The sequence below is a fragment of the Opisthocomus hoazin genome, chromosome 9, assembly GCF_030867145.1.
Source record: "Opisthocomus hoazin isolate bOpiHoa1 chromosome 9, bOpiHoa1.hap1, whole genome shotgun sequence".
NCBI classification, from domain to species: domain Eukaryota; kingdom Metazoa; phylum Chordata; class Aves; order Opisthocomiformes; family Opisthocomidae; genus Opisthocomus; species Opisthocomus hoazin.
The window spans coordinates 1,538,578-1,557,098 of record NC_134422.1 but is presented as its reverse complement, the minus strand read 5'-3'; the positions used below and the strand labels follow the sequence as shown (position 1 = coordinate 1,557,098).

Below are 18,521 nucleotides of genomic sequence, written 5' to 3'. Positions count from 1 at the left end.
TGGGGAGAGAGAACGAAGGTGGCTGGAAGGGCTGCAATAGAGAGATAACTCGTGAAGTTGTTGCTGCGTTTAGAAAAATCCAGGCGCGTTGGAGGAAAGGCGTAGTTGGTTGGAAGTACCCGATTCCCAAGCTGGGAGATCAGTAAATTGTTTCTGTGGACATTTTGCTGGATTAAAAAACACAACTAACGTTAAAATGTGGAAGACTGCAATAAAATTTGGTAGCAGCTTCTGTCCCAGATGACTGGAGTATTTCACGGACCAGTCACCAGCGCCAGTGGGAAGGCACCGGTGGGTGCCGAGTGCCCGACCCAGGTGCTGTCCTCCGAGGGCCCTTCCGCAGCGAGGCGTCGGGGACAGCTCTGCGAGTCCCCGCGGCCGCAGGGCAGGGAGCTCAGAGCCGTGGGCACAGGGTGTGTGCGCGGCGTGGCGAGCAGGTCTCGGCAACCCTGCCGTCCCCGGCCGTCAGATGGACTTGTGGAACGTTGTCGTTCTCCTGAGGAGCGTTCAGGAAGGGCGGTTTGCCTTTTTAATGACACTGAAAAGGTGAAAGTCCTTTGCTTCGGAGCAGAGCGCGGGTTCATCCGCGTGCTGCCATTCAGCGTGACCTGGACAGGCTGGAGAGTTGGGCAGAGAGGAACCTGATGAGGTTCAACCAGGGCAAGGGCAGGGTCCTGCCCCTGGGGAGGAACAACCCCAGGCACCAGGACAGGCTGGGGCGGACCTGCTGGAGAGCAGCTCTGTGGAGAGGGACCTGGGTTTCCCTGGTGGATGACAGGGTGACCATGAGCCAGCAGCGTGCCCTGGCTGCCAAGAAAGCCAATGGGATCCTGGGGTGCATCAAGAAGAGTGTGGGCAGCAGGTCGAGGGAGGTTCTCCTTCCCCTCTACACTGCCCTGGTGAGGCCCCATCTGCAGTGCTGTGTCCAGTGCTGGGCTCCCCAGTTCAAGAAAGATGAGGAGCTACTGGAGAGAGTCCAGCGGAGGGCTACGAGGATGAGGAGGGGACTGGAGCATCTCTCGTAGGAGGAGAGGCTGAGGGAGCTGGGCTTGTTCAGCCTGGAGAAGAGAAGGCTGCGAGGGGACCTAATAAATGCTTATAAATATCTGCAGGGTGGGGGTCAGGAGGACGGGGCCAGACTGTTTCCAGTGGTGCCCAGCGACAGGACAAGGGGCAACGGGCACAAACTGGAGCAGAGGAAGCTCCAGCTGAACCCGAGGAAGAACTTCTTCCCTCTGAGGGTGACGGAGCCCTGGCCCAGGCTGCCCAGGGAGGCTGTGGAGTCTCCTTCTCTGGAGATATTCCAGCCCCGCCTGGCCGCGGTGCTGTGCCCCCTGCTCTGGGTGACCCTGCTTGGGCAGGGGGTTGGGCTGGGGGACCCCCAGAGGGCCCTGCCAACCCTGACCATTCTGGGATTCTGTGATTCCTGCGCCAGCTGTGACAGGCAGCCGGTTGTGCCGAGGGCAGGCAGGGATGTGCTGGAAGAAAAGCACAGGAGCACGCGTGTGAAAAAGCGGTGGTGTGGGGGGAGCAGGGGAGCAGCCCGGGCGCGGTGCGGGGCCGCGGGCACAGAGCGTGGCCTGAAGCGCACGGAGCACGGCGCGTGCTCCGCACTGTCCTGTCCGGTGGGCAGCTCCCGGCTCGCTCCGTGCACGCGTTCGCGGTGGGCGTTGCGGTTTCGGTGCGCGCTCCCGTTCTGGGACAGCAGCGTGCTCCTTGGCAGCACCCGAGCTGACGCGGTGTCACTGGGCTGCCGAGCCCGAGGTGCTGAGCACGAGAAGAGTTTGGTGTTGTCGTTGCTTAGCCCAACAGAGTGCCTCACTTAGCATACTAATGAAATTATATAAAAGGATTTAGCTCTAATTAAATAAAATCTGCATTATGTTGCTATGGTAACTGTTATGTCTGTGTCGAGGAGCTCTAATTGCAAGACTGTACAAGCGTTCCTGTTTAAAACACCCAGTGGTTCTTTAATTCTGTGTTTTATTGCCACGAGGTACTGGATATTTTAGTCCTGCTGTCCACGTAGGAGGAGACTAAAGCACAGGGTGGGACAAGCCTGAACAGGGAGCGGGGCAGTTGGTGACGCCTTGGCTGATGCCTAAATCACAGAATCCCGGCATGGTCAGGGTTGGCAGGGCCCTCTGGGGTCACCCAGCCCAACCCCCTGCCCAAGCAGGGTCACCCAGAGCAGGGGGCACAGCACCGCGGCCAGGCGGGGCTGGAATATCTCCAGAGAAGGAGACTCCACAGCCTCCCTGGGCAGCCTGGGCCAGGGCTCCGGCACCCTCAGAGGGAAGAAGTTCTTCCTCGGGTTCAGCTGGAGCTTCCTCTGCTTCAGTTTGTGCCCGTTGCCCCTTGTCCTGTCGCTGGGCACCACTGGAAAGAGTCTGGCCCCGTCCTCCTGACCCCCACCCTGCAGATATTTAGAGGCATTTCTAAGGTCCCCTCGCAGCCTTCTCTTCTCCAGGCTGAACAAGCCCAGCTCCCTCAGCCTCTCCTCGTAGGGGAGATGCTCCAGTCCCCTCCTCATCCTCGTAGCCCTGCACTGGACTCTCTCCAGTAGCTCCTCATCTTTCTTGAACTGGGGAGCCCAGCACTGGACACAGCACTGCAGACGGGGCCTCACCGGGGCAGAGCAGAGGGGATGTCTCTGAAGATTGAGTCCCAAGGATTCGATGGTGTCTGGTTGAACACCAAATCTTTGTAACCCTGTGAGCAGCCGATGGAAAGCTTCGGTTGCCCCTCTTGTTCACCCAGCTGCCTATGTTGTGCCTTCAGTTTTGCCAACCTGGACCTTCAGCCTTCTTTAGTTTCTTCTTCAATTCTTTTCAGAGCCTGGAAAGATGGGGGGCTGCAGAACAGCAGTCAATGCACGAACTGATGTATATCATACCAAGACCCCAGTGATCTGACAGAAAATTATGTTTCTTTGTTTACCAATGGCGTATTAAAGTCCAGGATTATTTATACTTGTGCAGCCACATCGAATTATTGAGCTTACTCACACTATAGATAATGGATCCAGCAGTGGAACGGGCCAGTTTGCATTGAGAAGTTCATAAAATTCTCTTCTTTGTCTATATATATTTTTTTTTGAGTTCATCGTGGTACTCACCAGCACGTGAACCAGAGAAAACATGTTTTGCATCCACGTTTCACTGCTGTGGTTCTGTGATGTTCAGAGTCCCTGCGCGTGGTGCTTTCTGTTGCTGTCTGGGACGTCAACCGAGATGTGCTGTGCTTTGCTCGAGGTGGGCATGGCCGTGATTCTGCTTGGAAAAATATATACATCTGCATATTTATATATATAAAAAATTAGAAGTTCTTCTCAGTTTCTTTAAATATTATGAAATCCTGTAAAATTCAAATGCACAGATAACTTCCTCACCCTACACTTAATCCGCTGTGGGATGGCAGCTTCCTGCGGCGGTGGTTTGTGTGTGGTTGCGTTGTGGGGACACGGAGCCAGGTGACCCACTCACACGAGCTGTCCCATCGCGGTTAAAGTCTGCTCCCTTTCATTGCCATCAGGAGCTGAGCCCCTGCTGTTTCCCCTTGCTTGAAATCCCCTGCTGAACGGTGACCTGGGGAGGTAAATCAGGAGGTGGCCATGAGCCCGTCCGTCGCAGCCCCTCCTGCCGTGTGCTCGGCAGCTCTGGCGTTGGTTTCGGTCAACGTTTTCTGCGTGGTTTATTTCCAGATTTGGCAGTGCGGCGGCTCCCTGGAGATTGTCACCTGCTCGCATGTTGGGCACGTCTTCCGAAAGGCCACGCCGTACACCTTCCCCGGCGGCACGGGACACGTCATCAACAAGAACAACAGGAGGCTGGCAGAGGTCTGGATGGATGAGTTTAAGGACTTCTTCTATATAATATCCCCAGGTAAAAAATTATTTTCTGATCATAGGATGATGTGTAAGGCTCTCTGAAAAAAGGGAAGTGTAAATGTAAGGCACGTTTAGGTAAGTGTAGGCATGTAGGCGTGTATATGCACTAAAAGTTGGGACATGACAGCCAAAGTGCTTGCAGAAGTCAAGGGAATGTCCTTTCCACGTGTCGAAACCTGCTGCATTCCGTTCCCAGGGTAAAAATGTTCCTTGAGTTAAGGCTCCTCTGCTCCCAAAGGTCAGAAGGGGTTTTTTTCAGAATGTGATTCCCATCATGTTAGTTTGCAGTCAAGTAGGAAAGCTCTTTGACCCATTCAGTCTGAGAAATGCAGAATTTGGTCACATTATCCTTATGATCCCTGAGGGTCCCTTCCGACGGCGTCAAGGGAGGGACGGCAGCGCTGCTTGGAGCACTGCATGGACAGCAGGAGCTGGTCAGAGCCCAGGACACCATGAAGTGTCTTCACCACGTCCTTCTGTCTCTCCACTGCCCAGGGTCAGTCCTCAGGAGAAAGACGCTCTCCTAAACGTAGGAGATCCCTCGTCCTCTGCAGTGGTGATGTCTGTGTTATTTCAGCATAGCGTGCAGAGCACGTGCAAATTGTGGTCATCACAGATCTCACACACAGTTATATGACATAAAAACATATTCCTATTTGATCGTGCAGCAGTCGTTAAGGGTTATCTGGTGGGTAAAAGTTTTGCTGAAATAACCTAGGGTTTTTAATATTAAAGCTGGAGATGTTTTTATCTAAAGATAATTATGGCCCGCATAGAATTGAGCTTAATGGAGGAGATAAATTGAAAATGGAGTGGGACATGGGGGTCTCGTTGCTCTTCATGTCGCTCTTCTCTGTATTTAAGCATCAGTTTACTTCATGCAACTAACGCTTAAATAAATACTGGTCTTTAGAATAATATAGTAATTACCCTCAAGTGTTTTCCATGGCAGTTTTCGTGTTCTTATTGCTATCATTTAAAATTAACCTGTTCACTTGAAAAATTGGACTTGGAGATATTTGAATTTTGATCAAACTTAGGGTTTTAAACAAAACCTTTTTTTTTCCCCTGAACAAGAATGAAAAACTTTTACCGAGTGGCCGTGATCAGGGCAGAAAGCGCATGCACCTGCAGTGCTGGCTCTCCAGTCAGGACCAGTTTGCCCCTGTATTTTGGGTGGTCCCTTGGTCACCGCCAGCCTCTTACAGCGGGCAGTCTGAGCTAAGCCTTCGCTTTCCGTAAATCAGCTTTATTGAGTGTGATTTGGTTGAAATAAATGAAAAAATAAGATTAAAATGCTTTATAATGTTATTTTTCTCTTAAAGATTTGTATAGAAGAGGGAAAACTATTCTAGCTGGTTTTTTTACTCCAGTTTTACTGATACCTCAGAATTATACAGTTAGTAAAAACTAAATTGCTTCAGCTGAGAAGCCAGAACATACAATGCCTCACGTAGGAAAGCCAGTTATTGTTCACAGTGTTTATAAATTAATATTACCTAAAATGTCTGCGGTAGATGGTAGCCATAGCCTATGTAAGCTATTGTTCCTATTTCATGGTGTGCTCTGGGATAATCTCCCCATTCTTCCATCCTTAAACTTTCTTCCAATTTAAATTCTGCTCCTGCAGAATCAGTTTAAATTTTCACTCTCACCACGAAGTCAACCCCGGACCACGTCATTATGGGTGTGAGTTCTGCGTGCTGTTGTACCCCAGCTCGTGCTGGCCGCACGCCCGCTTGTTCCCACGAGCTTTGGTGCTTTGGTTGCTCCAGGGGTTCGGGACAGCTCGGTCAATCCCCAGGTGCCAACAGGTCATCCCAAGCTGCGGAGCCGGAGAGCTCTTGACTTCTGCATGGATTGTCGCACGTGTCCTGGGGCTGTCACAGTGTGGGCTCATAAAATGTGCTGAGCCTATCCTGGAAGACCCTTACCAAGCCAAAAAATCTAAAAAAACCCATGAAAAAAAGTCTGTGCACATCTGCAGTGCCCTGTTAGTGGTGTAAGAAAGATATTTCTGTATCTGTACCTTACATATACATGAAATATAGATGCATATAACTGTGTATAGAACCAAAAGATGCAAGTATGAAACAAATCTTTAAAAGAAAGTCAACAGAGGGATGTTCCCCGTCAGTCAGAGGCTGGGGCTGGCACCCAGTGTTTCTGGGAAGCGTTCCCAGGGCTCTGTCCCGTGGTCATACGGGGAGAGGTGCAGGCAGATTTCCTCCGTCCTTCTGAAATACCTGCTCGGGTGCATCTTCTCGTGGTGCTCCAGTAACGGGGCTCAGAGTGGAGCATCTGAGGAAGAATGTCTGGTCTCCTCAAGGAAAAGTACGTCTGTTTTCTCCAGGGAACAGCCTGTGAGGGAAGGAGGGATGAAACCATGGCAGAAGGGTAAATGTTCCTGACTTCAGCCTCGGTAACGAGAACCAAACTAGCGAAGGAGGTGAACCACCATCCCTCTCCAGCCTGAGTGCTGTAGGGGTGGCAGCGGGATTCCTGGAGGGCAGAGCAGGGTCTACAGAAGCCGTCAGTGTCTGCAGGTCCTGTTTTTCCTCTGCTGCCTGTGTTCCTTCTGAGTCACGGCGAGGAGGAGCTGCTGCCAAAGTCTGGAGGAGCAGGTCCTCCATGAGAGCTGCTGGTGTTGGGTGTCCCTCGTAGTGCTGGCTGTACGGAGGTGATGTGCCTGATGGGAGTGCACTGCGGGTTCCACGTGCTCTGGGTTTGACAAAATGCAGAGGATAAACACACCATCAGTGAAAAACATCTGCATCGACGGGGTCCTCTTCAATGTGGAAGTTGTACTTCGTGTGAGCTAGGCAGGCCTGTGTCCCTTGTAACCGGTGATGATGTCTACCCAATTAAAGCTGAAGGACTAGGGCGTGGGACAGAAGATTTGGCTGACTTTTTCTAGCATAATTGGTTTCTATTCTCCTGCAAGAGGAAGGGAAAGAAGTGGAAAAAATAACTATAATGCAGCCAAATGAATGTGCAATATGATGTAAAAGTGAATTCAAAACCTGTGTGAGATGCAGGCAAGTTCAAGCCATAAACGTATCACATGGGATTAGCCATTCTTTTATTCAGTTCTCCCTTATTAAGTTCATTTTTTTGTGTGGGCTTATAATACCAAGTTCCTATTGCATTTTTGTTGAACTAAATTAGTTTCTAATAATTTATCCGGAGAGCGTACGTACATTTTCGTAGGAGTGTGAGGCATGCGGGCACTGACGATGTATATTCCCCACGCAGCCGACGTGGCAAGCGCGTTGCGCTCTGGGGGCTTTTGTATTCTGCCTCAACAGCAGGTTTTTCTAGGCTGATTAGGTGTTAGTTGCTTTAAAGCATTTAGGTGAGCTCAAGCTCTAAAAATACCATACTAAGGGCTATTTAAGATACAATACATTTTAAATGAGGTATTAGCAAAACGCACTTAAAGGTGAGTAGAATAGCAATGTACACGGTAGAATAATGTAAAAATTCCCGTTTCAGAAAGAGTGCCGGATGAAATTGCTACTGCGTGCTTTCATAAAACGTGTTACTATTTCAGCTAAAAAACATTTATTCCTAAATGCAACACTCCAAATCCTGGATCAGAACTCTTTGTTTTCTCTCCCTTTCGTTGCGTTGCTTTTTGTTTTGGGGTCTTCTTGGTGAGGGTCTCCCTCTAGGCCTTGATTTTATTTTTTTTAATCCTTTTTTCCACAGAATTTCTACTGAGATATTCTGAGTGGTGGGAGTGAGGATTTTAGTGCTGAGCAAAAGGTTTAATTCGGCTGTAGAAATTAAAATTAAAAGGCCATGGAAAAATATATCCCATTCAAGCCCACCTTTGACCAGCTTCTGGCACATCTGTAAAAGCTGGAGCAGTCCCCCTCGCTGTGGACTGTCCCTGCTCTGCTCCTGCGCCGGTTTGACCTGCCAGGCCTCCAGTGCAGTAAGTGAATTTGGAGCCACCCAAGTAAAAGGAAATAAAACTCGGGAAAGTGGCAGTAAGAAATACCTATTTCTGTCTTATCAGCATACACACGTTGCAGAGTGCCGTGTAAACGGAGCGATGCCGCCATACCTCTGCAGGTCTAAATATGACGGTTGGTTTTGAATGTGGAGAATTGAGGAGCGTGTTGGATGGTGGAAATCAGGACCTCGGTCCTTTCTGCTGCTGGTACCAGCCTGGAGCTGGTGGTGCTGCTGGTGCAGGCCGTTATTTGGTGTGGCCGTCTTCTGTTGAGCAGTTGGATGGATGGGTGGTTGGGTGGATGGATGGATGGATGGATGGATGGGTGGTTGGATGGGTGGATGAATGGGTGGTTGAATGGATGGATGGATGGTTTGGTGGGTGGGTGGATGGATGGATGGATGCTCTGTCGGTTGGGAGGAGTGGTGAATACTGAATGAATGGGTGGTTGGATGGATGGATGGGTGGGTGGCTGGATGGGTGGGTGGGTGGATGGATGGATGGATGCTCTCTGGATTTGGAGGAGTGGTGAATACTGACGTGTCATCTTCTGAACTGGCCGGTATCCCGTGGTTCAGCTGGGTAGAAAATGCCTGATTTGGACATTTGGAGGTGGAGGTGCTTTTGATGGCAGATGTGTTGCATTGTCTGGAAGAGCACCTGCCGTGTGAGAGGTCAAATGAGTGTGCATTTTGAAGTGTCCTCATTAGTGCACATATCTTGGGCAGGAATAACAGATTATTGGCTGTTCTGTTGGAGAGGGGCTTCTCAAACCGCTTTGGATAGTCAGTTTTGCAGCTCCCTGTACAATTTCCGAGGTTTCAGCAGGCAGCGGGGGAGGATATTATCAGCAACATTTTTTAACTTGGATGTCCAATATTAGGGTTTCTAGCCTGCATGTCATCAGCTGGTTTCTCAGGGGACAAGACGTCTCTTCTCCCGTGGAAAAGACCAATTCTTGCCGTAGGCCGTTTTAATTTGAGCTCCTACGCAGAGATATAAATGCAAGGCTATCTTTAACGAGCCATTTTTCAGCAGTCTGACATCCAGTGGGACACGGTGCGTTGCAGGTACCCTTCCCACAGCGATTCCTTTGGGCAGGGAAAGCCGCCGGCGAAGGACTCGTATTCCTCCTTCCACCTGGGGAGGACATTTTGCCACCAGTTTCCCGATCAAAGTTTCCCTGGGGTTGGCGCAGGGCTGGGATCCTTTTGCCTTTTCTTTTATACTGGTATGATGCCGAGGTGGCTCTAAAAATGCAGTCTCCATCCGAAAAGATGGGAAGGTGACAAGGCAGAAATCGAAAACACCGTGCGGTGTTTCAGCGCTGGGTGTGGGACTGCACGGAGGGGACATTCCCTCTGCACCCCCAGGGTGCCCACGTTGGAGCGTGCCTTTGGCTACTGGTGGTGAAAATAAGATCTCAGTTAGCTGAAGCAAAAGGGGCTTATGTTGCCAGCATTTAAGTACGTGGGAATTCTGCTACCTGGGCAGGGGGGGAAGGCAACCGTGTTTTCAACCCATTTAAAAGGTTCTGTGCATTCACAGAATCACAGAATCACAGAATAGTAGGGGTTGGAAGGGACCTCTGTGGGTCACCCAGCCCAACCCTCCTACCCAAGCAGGGTCACCTACAGCAGGCTGCACAGGACCTTGTCCAGGCGGGGCTTGAATATCTCCAGAGAAGGAGACTCCACAGCCTCCCTGGGCAGCCTGTTCCAGTGCTCCGTCACCCTCAGAGGGAAGAAGTTCTTCCTCATCTTCAGACGGAACTTCCTGTGCCTCAGTTTGTGCCCGTTGCCCCTTGTCCTGTCGCTGGGCACCACTGAAAAGAGTCTGGCCCCATCCTCCTGACACCCACCCTTTAGATATTTGTAGGCATTTCTAAGGTCCCCTCTCAGCCTTCTCTTCTTCAGGCTGAACAAGCCCAGCTCCCTCAACCTCTCCTCGTAGGGGAGATGTTCCAGTCCCCTCCTCATCCTCGTAGCCCTGCGCTGGACTCTCTCCAGTAGCTCCTCATCTTTCTTGAACTGGGGAGCCCAGAACTGGACACAGTACTCCAGATGAGGCCTCACCAGGGCAGCGTAGAGGGGAAGGAGAACCTCCCTCGTCCTGCTGGCCACACTCTTCTTGATGCACCCCAGGATCCCATGGGCTTTCTTGGCAGCCAGGGCACACTGCTGGCTCATGGTCACCCTGTCGTCCACCAGGACACCCAGGTCCCTCTCCGCAGAGCTGCTCTCCAGCAGGTCCACCCCAAGCCTGTACTGGTGCATGAGGTTGTTCCTCCCCAGGTGCAGGACCCTGCATTTGGCTTTGTTGAACCTCATCAGGTTCCTGTCTGCCCAGCTTTCCAGCCTATCCAGGTCACGCTGAATGGCAGCACAGCCTGCTGGTGTACCCACCACTCCTCCCAGTTTGGTGTCATCAGCAAACTGGCTGAGGGTACATTCTACATTCTACATTCGTGGTGGGTTATAGCACAGCGTTGGGATTATGCCACGGCCTCCCTTGGAGAGCCCTTGCGCCATCGCTGAGGAGACCCTCACAAAGCCCTAAATTATCACATCTCCCCTTCTCCTCAGCCCCCCGAGCCAGGCGGGGAGATCATATCCCATCTGCTGAATTGTGCTGCGCCTTGGCGAGCCGGCCCCGGGGGTCCCAGGGGTGGGCTCCCTGCCCACCACCGCTGCTGTCCTGACCGCCGGTTCCTCCCGTCCCACCTGACGGACCTCACTCCTCCATCTCCACCGTTCTCTGGTGCTCTCCTTGCTGGCGAGCATCCTGGGGGTAGGGTTGGCCCAGCGATGGCCGGTGACCCCAGAGAGCTTTTGGCGCGTGGAGGGCACGCGCAGGAGGTGTGGTTGGTGTCGACGGCTCCGCTTCAGCGGCGCTTAACCTCCGCTCCCTGGGCAGGCTGATAATTTTGAGGTCGTTTCCTTGCAATTGCCAGGTGTAGGGACAACCGTGGAGCCGATGCAGGATAAAATGAGTCGGGTTTTGTCACGACAATTTTTAATGAAACTGTTTCTTTTTATTAGAAAAGTTCGGGTGAGATGCCAGTGCGCTTTTTGCATTTATTAAGTTATTACTTGTCTTTCTAGGAACAAAACTGCTATTCACTTCTGAAATGGGCACAAATCAACAGAAATTTAGTGCTTCTAAATCTACTCTCTCTTCTTTACACAGTTAGGCATTTGCATATTTGCACAAGATTTTGATACAGAATTCAAATAGAGAACCCGTGGACAAAATTTTATTGGAATAGACCAATGAAATTAGGTCAGTAACAGTGATGTTGGCAGGACAGAATTTCTCTAATTCAAAACTTCATGTCTGGTGCTGTTTCAGTCACCGGAAAGAATTCCAGTATGGGCCTCCTTGCTATTTTCTGGTCTTTTTTGAAGTTATTTATGCTATATCAACTGGCAATTAAAATGGGATGATGCTGTTCCCCAGGATTAAGAAGCAAATGGAGGAGAAAGGTACTCCAGGGTTTTAGAAAATAGTAACATTTTAAATAAAAAAATCTTCTCAATAAAAATGCATAGGAAATAGTAGATTTTTTTTTAAATAGGTCATTTCTAAATGTCAGAAATTGTTCCCAATGTTATTAAACTGCTTTTTTACCCTTTTGTCTGGCACGCGTTTCTCTTACTTTATTAATCTTAAAAATACAGATCCCTAGAGAACTCTGTGAATGAACAAAGAAAGTTGCATTTCAGTAATGAGGTCTCTGAAGCTGTTAGCTGTCAGTGCACGCTCATCTGCCCAGTCCTGCTCTGGGACCCGACTGATTTGGTTCCTTGGATGAAGTCCGGAGAGGAAGAGGAACCAGTGCTTGTGGACAGTGGCCATGTGTTAAATACATCTCTTGGCATAATTAGGGTGCCCACCTAGGAATTATATTTCAAGGTACAAGTCTTGATCAGTCGAGTTATGAATTACTTTCTTGAGGCTGGCTGCTTGTAAATATAGAACTCCACTGAAGGGGAGCCCATCTGAATTTTTTTGTGGTCTGAGATATGTTTAGAATTGCTGCTTTCCCTTATCTTTCTATAGAAGCTGTGTACGGATGAGAATAAAATATTTTGTATCTGCTACCCTTGAATCTGGCCGTCCCATGTGTTGCCTGTTTGTCCATACCATGTGCTCAGGTGAGTTAGGGGCCAGAATTTTTAATAGATCCAACCTAGATTGGAATACCAAAAAAAAAAAAGAAAATCATACAAATTAAATTTTGTGCAGAATATTTTGAGTTGAAAAAAAGGCTTAATTGGTCACGTGGTGAGAGGCTGGAGGAGCAATTCTTATAGAAAAAGTCCTCGATTTGTGTCGTGTGGCAGTGGGGAGTGGGGAAGCCGTGCAGTTTGGTGTTTGCTGTGCGTTTTGGAGCGCAGAGTGGCTTTGCTCTCTGTCCGCAGCGCGGCCCCGGGGTTGTGAAGGCTCCGTTTGCTGAGGCTGGGATGGGTGTGAAAGCTGAGAGGAGGATCACAAGATATAATTGTGGTGCTGAGGAACCCTTGCCTTTTTGTTTTGGTGGAAGTACTGTGTTTGACAAGGAGCTTTAGGTTTTACTTGGCAGGAGCCTGAGAGCCTGCAGCGTGATTACAGCCTGCGGCCGCGAGAGCCGGAGAATTCCGGAGAGTTTAAAAGGATCTCAGAAATGCTGGGTGCACTTCAAACGGGATGAAAGGAAGTCCCCTTTCTTAGAAGAGAAAAGAAATACGTAAATCTTTTCTGAAAAGCAGAGGAGCGGCCGCGTGTTGCCCGTGTTGCAGCTGCCATCAGCGCCGCGCTGGGGTTTAAGCGGTGCCAGGTAGTGGAGCTGACGGAGGAGGCTCGCCTCCGAAACTGGGACCAGTCCACGCAGTTTTCTGACTGCAAGGAGTGTTCTTTCCTGCCTCTTCGGGAATGCAAAGTGCCCAGAAGTGGGATGGCCAGCCTCATCCCGCTGAGGCAAAACGTGCCCCGTATTCATCTGCTGTCAGCAGTTCTCTCTCCTTCCCTCCATATCCATCTTTTATTGGCATCTTGAATTAAAAAACCTAATAGCTTACTAATGACTAATCTCTGTTAGCGTATTTAGCTTTCTGTTACTTTGCTGTTACCCATTCAGCTGCCAGTGTCCTTGCTGTAAATCAGCAGTTCAGGATTCCGCCCCAGGTAGCTCTCTGCTGTTACACCAACAGCTTTCTCGCCCGCGTGCGAAAGCACACGTCTTACCTCGCTGTTTCTGACACGGGTAAGCGCGTCTGTGCGAACCCGGGCGGATTTGCACGTCTGTACCTCCTCGGCCTGCCCCGGTCGCCAGGCACGCTGATCCTGTCAGCCTCATTCCTTTCTTTTTCACAGAATCACAGAATAGTAGGGGTTGGAAGGGACCTCTGTGGGTCACCCAGCCCAACCCCCCTGCCCAAGCAGGGTCACCCAGAGCAGGCTGCACAGGACCTTGTCCAGGCGGGGCTGGAATATCTCCAGAGAAGGAGACTCCACAGCCCCTCTGGGCAGCCTGTTCCAGTGCTCCGGCACCCTCAGAGGGAAGAAGTTCTTCCTCATGTTCAGACGGAACTTCCTGTGCCTCAGTTTGTGCCCATTGCCCCTTGTCCTGTCACTGGGCACCATTGAAAAGAGCTTGGCCACATCCTCCTGACCCCCACCCTTCAGATATTTGTAGGCATTTATAAGGTCTCCTCGCAGCCTTCTCTTCTTCAGGCTGAACAAGCCCAGTTCCCTCAACCTCTCCTCGTAGGGGAGATGCTCCAGTCCCCTCACCATCCTTGTAGCCCTACAAGTTGTTCCAGCGTATCTCATTCCACTCAGCCCGTGTATCCCAGAATGCAGGCAGTTATGTGTCAATTTGTGCGTTAAAATACTGCATCTAATCATTGAATGGAAATAATTACATGCTCAGAATAGGCCTGCATTTGCACAGTCAGCTGGAAAAGATAACGCACATAATAGTTCAGTTTCTCTGTGCAGTGAGTGCGTTGCTAAACCACTTTATCTTCTTAATAATCAGTTAGTATTCAATTCCCAGGTCCTATCTAGCCTATTAAAGTAAGGCTAAAATGCAAAGTTCCACCATTTTTCGCATTTATTTTTCCACTTTATGCCACTTTATTTAATGCAATGTTAAATATAATACTTTATGGTTTTAATTTGGGATTACAAGAGAAGTGCTGGTGTTTTACTTGGATTTACTCAGCAGATGATGTGCCATCCTTCTTTCAAGTGCAATTATATAATTAGGTTGATAATGACTGCATCAATTTAGGAAGCAAGAGCTCTTGATAAACATTCTCGCTCTTCCCTTACCTATTTAGCGTTTCAGGGCTAGAGGGCTGCCCGAGCTGCGAGTGTGCGAATGCCAGAAGAAATCTATTGACCGTGTGGCGTTACCACCCCGCAGGGAAACACGCGGGGCCACGCCGGTGCCGCTGCGCGTTGTCCAGCTCGGCGCGGATCCGACTGCCAAAGTGCTTGCCCAGAGGGAGGAGGGTGTTTCCTGGGAGCAAAGCACTGTGCTGCTGGGTTGGGCTGAGCCTCCCGTAGCCTGTCACGGTGGGAAACGTGCGTGCTAGGGATAACAGGAAATAAGGAAAAAGGGAAAAAAAAGGGGAAAGAAAAAGGAAAAAAGAAAAAATAGGAAAAGAAGAATGGAAATGAAGAGGAAAGAAGAAAAAATGGGAAAAGAAGAATGGAAATGAAGAAGGAAAGAAGAAAAAATGGGAAAAGAAGAATGGAAACGGAGAAGGAAAAAAGAAAAAATGGGAAAAGAAGAACGGAAACGGAGAAGGAAAAAAGAAAAAATTTGGAAAAGAATGGAAACGAAGAAGGAAAGAAGAAAAAATAGGAAAAGAAGAACAGAAATGAAGAAGGAAAGAAGAAAAAATGGGAAAAGAAGAACGGAAACGAAGAAGAAAAAAAAGAAAAAATGGGAAAAGAAGAACGGAAACGGAGAAGGAAAAAAAGAAAAAATGGGAAAAGAAGAATGGAAACGGAGAAGGAAAAAAGAAGAGTGGGTTGGCAGCTCGTCGCCAGAGCGTTGGCCAGAGCTGCGGGTTGTCTAAAGGTGTCCCTTGTGGGGCAGGTTGCAGAGCTCTGACGACTTGGTGTAGCCTTTCAGCTGATGATAGGGAGGAGTGGGAAGAAAACCTGGATTGCCTTACATGCAATACAAATGGAACAATGCTGCTAGTACCTCAATAATATTACTACTTAATTTTTACCCTTTGGTGCTGGGTGTTTAAAGCTAAGAAGTCAGAGATTTCTGCTCAATTCTGCCTGCTCTTAAAAGCCTTCCTGAGATATGGACTGGAGAAATGTCTTAATGCAGGATTAATTTCATCCTTAATAACATTCCCATTGATATCTAAATGACTAAAAATGATATTTTTTTTCTTTAGTGTCTGGACAAAGTTGGCAATGTAAGAGTTCATTAGCTTTTGTCTTTCTCTCCAAAACACGCATGTGTAAGTATCAGACATTGCAGGTATGTTTGTAGGGTAAAGCAACATCTAAAGCCTGAATCTTTTGCCATAGACAAAGTTTTGGAAGTGCCAGACACTATCATGCAGCGCTTTATTTGCAGAAATGTTGCCAATATTGACTCGTTTTCTGGAGTGGTAAGATTTTTTTTGTTAGAAATAGTAAGCATATGTTCTCTGAGTGTAGATAGCTGGCGTTTTCCCATGAAAAGCTCAAACTCTTCGTTTCATACCACATTGTACACTCTGCAGCCACTGCCTATATTTATCTGAAATCACTCGTGAATTGGTGTCAGAACTTCTCAGGAAGAGAAGGGAGGGTGGCTGCTGGGGGGTTTTATGGCGAGTTAGCACATTTTTTGTTTATTTTTTGATGAGTTATGCGTGTTTGTTGGCGATATCAATAAGACATGTCAAGGAATTAATGTTTTGGCTAATTGGAAAATGGATGTGTTACCAGTTCACGCGCCTGGTTTCGGTGCAGATAGGACCTCAGAGTCCCTGGCTGAGAGAGGGGTGAGCCTTACGCGTGGTGTTTTCTGGGCTGTGCTGCGAGGACCCTCCCTCCATCTCCTCGAAGGAAAAGGTGGCAGAGCGTGCTGGAGAGAAGCGTCCTCCCAGGCACCGCTTGAACCATGTTGATGCAGAAACCGGTGTTTTTCCAAAATCATCGACAAATGTTCTCATTGCTTCTCTCTAACGTGTGCCGTACCAGCCATCCTGCCCTTGCAAACTCGTTTCTAATGTAGCTCTTTGCCAACTTTCATCTTGTGATGATCTTTGGTAGCAAAAAAAGCGAAAATCAGACTAAGCCATCTCCATCTCTGGAAGTTCCTGGTGGTCTCCGACGTGGTCCTTGGCCTTCCCATGCGAAGGGGGCCCTTGGGTGATGAGCGACACGAGGCCGGCTCGCAGCGCTGAGCCGCAGTCGGCTGTGCGTCGGCTGGCTCGGCTGGTCATAGAATCACAGAATCCCAGCATGGTCGGGGTTGGCAGGGACCTCTGGGGGTCACCCAGCCCAACCCCCTGCCCAAGCAGGGTCACCCAGAGCAGGCTGCACAGGACCTTGTCCAGGCGGGGCTGGAATATCTCCAGAGAAGGAGACTCCACAGCCTCCCTGGGCAGCCTGGGCCAGGGCTCCGTCACCCTCAGAGGGAAGAAGTTCTTCCTCATGTTCAGCTGGAGCTTCCTCTGCTTCAGTTTGTGCCCGTTGCCCCTTGTCCTGTCGCTGGGCACGTTGCTCTCCCTTGGAACGCGCTGGAGCATCGGCTCCGTGAAACACCGGGTTTCTCTGCGGCTTTTCCAGGCAGCGAAAGGCAGACAAAAGCCTAATTTGGCTCAAGTTTTCAAAGTGTTATTCTTGCATAAAGAGAATTATTCTCAGTTCTGCAATTATGGTTTCGTTCCAGATGACGTTTTTTTCATCTTCACCACTATGAATTAATGTCTTGTTCTGCAGAAGCGGTGCGTGTCGCCAGTTTTGAAACTCTGCCCTTGCATGCTGATTTGCAGGACAGACCCTTTAGAAAAAATACGGGTGTAATGCAGGGCTGCAGCCTTTCCATTGGCCCCGCTTGAAACACGTCTGCTGCTCTGTTCGAGCAGTCGGCTTCTTCCCTGGGATATTTTCAATCCATTCTGTTCCACGCTGCACTTTCTGTAGCTTCTTGTGAGGTTTCATTTCTTTTTTTGCACCCCAGGACATTTTACTTATGTTTTCTTGCTGAAGTGTAAGCAGCCCTATTAGTCATTAATTATTTTTATGCTTCCTCCGAGTCCCATCGACCATCTAGCCAGCAGTGACAGTTAATAAGTAAATTGATTCATAACCAGCTGGTTTTGCGTTGAGCAGAAGGGAGTGGGAACGGTTTGCTGGAGATCCATACGAATGAGGTCCTTGCGTGGAGACAACGCTGGGTGTGCGTGCCAGCGTCGCCGTGTGCGGGGTGAGCGGCTGCTGCCGAAGCGCCCGGTGCGTGCCAGAGGAGAAGTGTGTATATATATATACATATATATATATATGTACAAGATAAGAGAAGCTTTGGGAAGGGGGGACCTCTCGGGGCTGCAGCGGGGAGTGTTACCGACCTGTGCTGGCAGCCGGTGGAGAGGAAGGGAGAAGGCGGCTGGATCTGGAGCAGGGATTGATGCCGGAGCCGTGGAGACCACAGGTGGGATCCCAGGACCTGCAGAGCCCTGAGATAAACCTGCCCTGGTGAGGTGAGCATGCCAAACCCACCAAAGACTCCCCGTCTCTGCGGCTGAGTTTTATTAAAATGAAAAAGTAGAGTTTATTTTGCTCAAGTTCGTTTAATTGCGGAAAACTCAAGTATGAAGTTGAGTCAGATTGAGTGGGAAGAGGCTTCCAGCAATTGCAAGGCTGAACCAAATGTGGAAACAGAAATCCGTGTAAGAATTGTAAAGCAAAATAGAAGCAAGGTGTTTGGTGAATCCACAGGGTATTTTCATTGAGACAGTGTTTCCAGTTTGGTTTTTAACTGGAATATCGGAGTGTGGGGGGCAGCTGTGTTGTTGGCAATGTCGGACTGTAACAGTGTTAATGTATTTTCCTCATGTTCAGCTTCATCAGATCCCCGCAGTACAAAGCACTGCCAGAGACAGATATTCCTTTTCTCCTAACACCTCCACTGCCTTCCCACGAGGAAGATTAGCTTAATTATAGGTGAGGCATGTGTAGTGCAAATCACAGCGGCAGTGCACGTGCCGGAAGAGGCAGCAATCACAGACCCCCACTCCCCCTTGCCTGGAAAACTTTTTTTTTCCTTTATTTTTTTTTCAAATCAAGTCTCTTTTGTGAAAGCAAAGCTGCTTTCAGCTCAGTCCTGCGTGGCACACGTTGCAGAGGTAGGTTTCGAAGTCAGGCGAGCGTTCTTGACCTCCCACCGTTGGCGCGTACAAAGGACGAATGCTCTGCAGCCGAAGCCGTGCTGCAATCCTGTTTGAGCCCGACCGGGTCCCGGTGCAGAACTCGTTGGGATCTGTTTCGTTCTGTCCTTCAGCGGCGAATATCGACAGGCACAAAGCAACGAAACAGCCGTAAGATGCTACTGAGTGGAAGCATCAGGGCTGGGCACTGAGGTGCTTTAGGCAGTGTAAGTTAAATTAGTGACTGCGTGAGTTGAACTTAGAGAAACGTTGCCATTTGTAAAAAGTAAAATAT

At 49.4% G+C, this 18,521-nt stretch overlaps 1 protein-coding gene across 6 annotated transcripts in view; it reads left to right on the top strand.

The window, feature by feature from the left end:
* Positions 1 to 18,521, top strand: part of GALNT13 (polypeptide N-acetylgalactosaminyltransferase 13) — a 144,484-nt gene that overhangs the window by 92,440 nt on the left and 33,523 nt on the right. For all 6 annotated transcript variants that reach the window (XM_075430659.1, XM_075430660.1, XM_075430662.1 and 3 more), the window contains one exon: positions 3,704 to 3,884. In XM_075430659.1, the coding sequence (XP_075286774.1) occupies positions 3,704 to 3,884 (181 nt within the window). The remainder of the gene's footprint in view (positions 1 to 3,703; positions 3,885 to 18,521) is intronic.